This window comes from Rattus rattus, chromosome 1, assembly GCF_011064425.1.
Source record: "Rattus rattus isolate New Zealand chromosome 1, Rrattus_CSIRO_v1, whole genome shotgun sequence".
In the NCBI taxonomy this organism is placed as follows: Eukaryota; Metazoa; Chordata; class Mammalia; order Rodentia; family Muridae; genus Rattus; species Rattus rattus.
The window spans coordinates 38,261,228-38,265,814 of record NC_046154.1 but is presented as its reverse complement, the minus strand read 5'-3'; the positions used below and the strand labels follow the sequence as shown (position 1 = coordinate 38,265,814).

General features: G+C 44.0%; 1 protein-coding gene across 1 annotated transcript; it reads right to left on the bottom strand.

Annotated features, from left to right (window-relative positions):
* Positions 1 to 790: 790 nt before the first annotated feature.
* Positions 791 to 1,776, bottom strand: LOC116887225 (olfactory receptor 2A12-like). Its single transcript, XM_032888790.1, has one exon. The coding sequence runs from the start codon at positions 1,736 to 1,738 to the stop codon at positions 791 to 793; it is 948 nt and encodes a 315-aa protein (XP_032744681.1). The 5' UTR covers positions 1,739 to 1,776.
* Between the last annotated feature and the right edge of the window lie 2,811 nt (positions 1,777 to 4,587).

Here is a 4,587-nt window from a genome sequence, read left to right as displayed (position 1 = left end):
CATCCTTGTTCCTTGGCTGAATCTCCTGCATGTCATTTCTTCTCTTAGTGTGTCCCTCTCTTTCCCAGGAAGTATTGTCCTCCCCTTCCTGTCTAGGTATTGCCATCAGATACTTATTACAGCCAATCAGATACAATGCCAGATTGCCTTAAGCAGATGAAGAAGAATGAATATTTACACAGTATGAAACCAGTGATGAGCCAAGAATATAAAATACCAAGATACTGCCAGCATTTAGCTCTCTGCTGGGACAGAATTAACAGCTGGGTATACAGGGACACATCTTCATACACTGTTGCCTAACACCAAGAACTTGAACTATGTCTCTATACACAAAAATCTCCCCCCCACCCCCCTGCTGTCAGGCTGGACCATACTACTTGCTGTGGCTAAAAAGATGCGTGGAAAGAAAATCAGAGCACTTTTGAGAAGTGGAGTCATAGTGAGTTGGACCACTGTTTCTTTCCTTTCATTACACAATGACATTATGGATATAAGGTTGATCCCTGAGAATGGAGGCGAGAGCACAGAAGGTCACTTCACACTCTACAGCTACAAACATGAGCAGCAAATGAAACATTGTAGTTATGATCCAGCTAGATCACTGAAGTGTTTGCAACCGTACCTTATGTAGTCTGTCAGTCAGGATGGTCATCTTGGTTTCATGATCCTTTGTCCCAGTTACTAACTACTACATTGGTTTGAATACACAGATCAGCTATGTACAATAAAGACACTGTCCTTTTCTTTAATAGTGAATACTCTAACTCCAGTTCCCCAGGATGCTGGCTCACCAGTCTACCCTACCATGTCCCATCAATCTGAGAAATGCCCTCTTGAGGTCCCTGTTTCTCAGACTGTAGACCACAGGGTTGAGCAAGGCTGTGAAGACATTGTAAAAGAGTGAGATCTGCTTGTCTCGCTCAGGAGAGTAGCTGGAGTTGGGCCTGATGTAGATGTAAATGGCTGGAATATAGAAGAATGTGACCACAGTCAGGTGGGAGGCACAGGTAGAGAAAGCCTTGCAGCGGCCCTGGGTGGACTTGATCTTGAGAATTGCCTTGGCAATATGAATGTAGGAGGAAACAATGAGGGAGATTGGAGTAACGACCACAAAGACACTCAACACTAAGTCCACCATCTCTATGAGGTGGGTATCCATGCAAGCCAGGCTACGCACTGAAGGGCCTTCACAGAAGTAGTGGTCAACTTTGTTGGGCCCACAATAGGGCAGACTCATGGTGAAATAAGTATGGAACAAAGAGGAAAAGAAACCACACATCCAAGTCCCTGCTGCCAACCGTATGCACAGACCCCAGTTGAGAATGACAGTATAGCGCAGTGGATAGCAAATGGCTACATACCGGTCATAAGCCATGACAACAAAGAGGATGCTCTCAGTTATACCCAGGGCACTGAACATATACATCTGAAGCCAGCATCCAGCGAAGGAGATGGTCTTAGAGTGAGCAAGAAGATGCACCAACATCTGGGGCATGGTGGTGGTGACATAGCTCATATCCAACAGGGACAGGGTACAGAGGAAGAAGTACATGGGAGTGTGCAGCTGTGTGTCCAGGCAGACCAGCATGATGATGAGCCCGTTGCCCAGGACTGAGCTCAGGTAGATGAGAAGGAAGACAAGGAAGAGGATGTTGTTGGTTGTGGGGTCTCTGGAGAAGCCGATCAGGATGAACTCAGAAACCCAACTTTGGTTCTGTCCTGGAATCACCCACATGGTGGAGGCTGTAAGAGAACCATTATTCTGTGTGTCACCTGACACGTGCCAGCCATAGAGGGAGAAAACATATACAGGCTGTGGAGATGGCTCAGAGCTGAATCACTGAGTGCTGTTCCAGGGGACCAGACAGTTCAAAGCTGTGTCTAACCACAGTTCTGGGGAATGTGACTCCCTGCTCTCACCTCCACAGTCAGATACACACAGTGCACAAGCATACATGTAGGCAAAACATATGCATAAAATAAAAATAATACTTTTTATAAAAGTTTATCATATGTGTGTAAAGATATAAAGTGTGTGTGGGTTCTGAGCTCAGTGGTCAGATCCTCTCCACTATTCTCAAGTTACTGAACCTCCCAATGCCGCAGTCTCTTCATCTATCAAATAAAGCTCATGACAGTCATGGCTCAAGATCATGCTGAATATGTAAAGCATCTCACTGGAAACACCACATACACATGACAGGTCACATGCTGGCTCATACTCTCGATCTGTCTCTGGGAAATCAGAGATTGGGGATCCTATAGCAAGAGGGCTAGTGACATTGGCCAAAATGATGTGCACTGGGTTAAAGTGAGAGATCCTGCCTCAGTGAACAAGGTAGGAGGAACTGAGGAAGAATCCCATAGCAAGACTCTGACCACATACATACACACATTTACACACACACACACACACACACACACACACACACACACACACACACACACACCCAAAGAAGAAAATGATCAAAGAGATGAAAAAGGCAGAACCAACATCAGTCAAACCAAGGCTTCACCCATAGTCATATGAGTAGTGACAGATGGACTTGCATATAACAAGCTGCAGACACGGTAGTCTTCCCAGGGAATGCTAATTGAGCCTATGGCTATTTAAGCAGGAAAATTCTTTCCTCCTTTTTTTACTTCCAGGTCCCTCTCGCTACAATAAAAATCAATTCAGAGAATATTGTAGATTTGAGTAATAAATCTAAAATAATTAAATTCTTGAATGAAACATGACAAATATATCTACCATTTTAGGGTAAGCCAAGATAACATTTCTTTAAGAGCACTTGGCCTGGAGGAAAACATAATGGTAAGCAAGAAAACCAAATAAAAAGTACTCAAAATATTTATACAAAGACATAGAAAAGCACAAACATAACATCAGACGCTCCAGGAGAACAGAGGACGCTAAGGAAGGCATTTCACGGAGGCAGCTGTCTCTTAAGCACTCATGAAGGGTAAGAGGTTCTCACACCATCACTCCTCTGGACATTGCATAAGAACCCCACAGAGCCACACACACCTCTGCTTCTCAGCCTCACATCCCCACACACCTACCAGCACGGCTGCAGTAACAGAGGTCTAGTAGTGACCAGTGTGACTAGATCCAATGGGGTAGAATATTAAAATGAGCTCTTCAGTGTGTGCTTGGCTGTGCACCCTAAGGTTGAACATGTTCAAAGCATTGAAAAAGCAACACAAATATTGAGTATAATTCTGAAACAAGATATAAGCACATAGACATATACAAACATACGCTCAAGGAAAGACTTGTGGAGGAAATTTTCAAACACTACTCTAAATAGTCTGAACTAGGGGCCACTCATATGCTAATGAGCAAGACAATGGTTGAGGCAGGAGTTGCTTTTGATGGGAGTAGAACCATGAGAAGACTTGAAGCCATCCCCAGTCTTCACTTTCCCTGCTCCCATCCCCTCTCCTGACCAGTCACTGCTCATCACCCTCACAGCCATCCTGTCTTTCAACCAGGTCAGGGGACCATCCCCTCCTCTGGTGGTTTTATATCAGACTCTCTGTGACCCTTCCCCCTAAATTTTAATGTAGGGTTCTTTTTAATTAAAAATATTTTCATACAATGTACTTTGATTATATTCTTTCCCTCCCCAACTTCTTCCTGATCCACCCCACTGAACTTCATGTTCTCTCTCCTGGCAAACTCTCTTTCAAGACATAAGATATAAAAAGAGAAAGAAAAGAAACATTTTTTTTTACAAATGTGAGGAAAGAAAGAGAGAAAAAAGAAAGAAGAAAGAGAGAAACAAAAGCAAATCCATGGGGTCACTTTCCTGCTGGCCGACTGCTCCTGATCATGTGGCTTGTTTAGGGGTGTGAGTAACACACACAGTGAGACTCTACTGGAGAAAACTGATCTCCCCATTCCTAATGGGTATCAGTTGTAAATGAGTTCTTCTTTAGGGGCAAGGCTTGCTGTCCACTTTCCTTTCTCAGGGCTGGGCATTCATCTGCATCAACACATTCTTCATGAGACGGCTGCAGGGGTTATTCAAGAATTTTCAAGCTGGCCCTATCTGTCCCCAACTCAAAGCCTTTTTTTTTTTTTTTTTTTTTTTTTAATCAGGTCTCTGATTTTTTTTTTCTTTTTTCTTTTTTTTTTAACTTGAACTTTTTTTTTTTTTTTTTTTTTTTATTAACTTGAGTATTTCTTATGTACATTTGGCAAACATCCCCTTCCCTCCCCCCTTCCTTATGGGTATTCCCTTCCCCACCCTCCCCCGATTGCCGCCCTCCCCCCGACAGTCTAGTTCACTGGGGGGTTCAGTCTTAGCAGGACCCAGGGCTTCTCCTTCCACTGGTGCTCTTACTAGGATATTCATTGCTACCTATGAGGTCAGAGTCCAGGGTCAGTCCATGTATAGTCTTTAGGTAGTGGCTTAGTCCCTGGAAGCTCTGGTTGCTTGGCATTGTTGTACATATGGAGTCTCAAGCCCCTTCAAGCTCTTCCAGTTCATTCTCTGATTCCTTCAACGGGGTCCCGTTCTCAGTTCAGTGGTTTGCTGCTGGCATTCGCCTCTGTATTTGCTGTATTCTGGCTGTGTC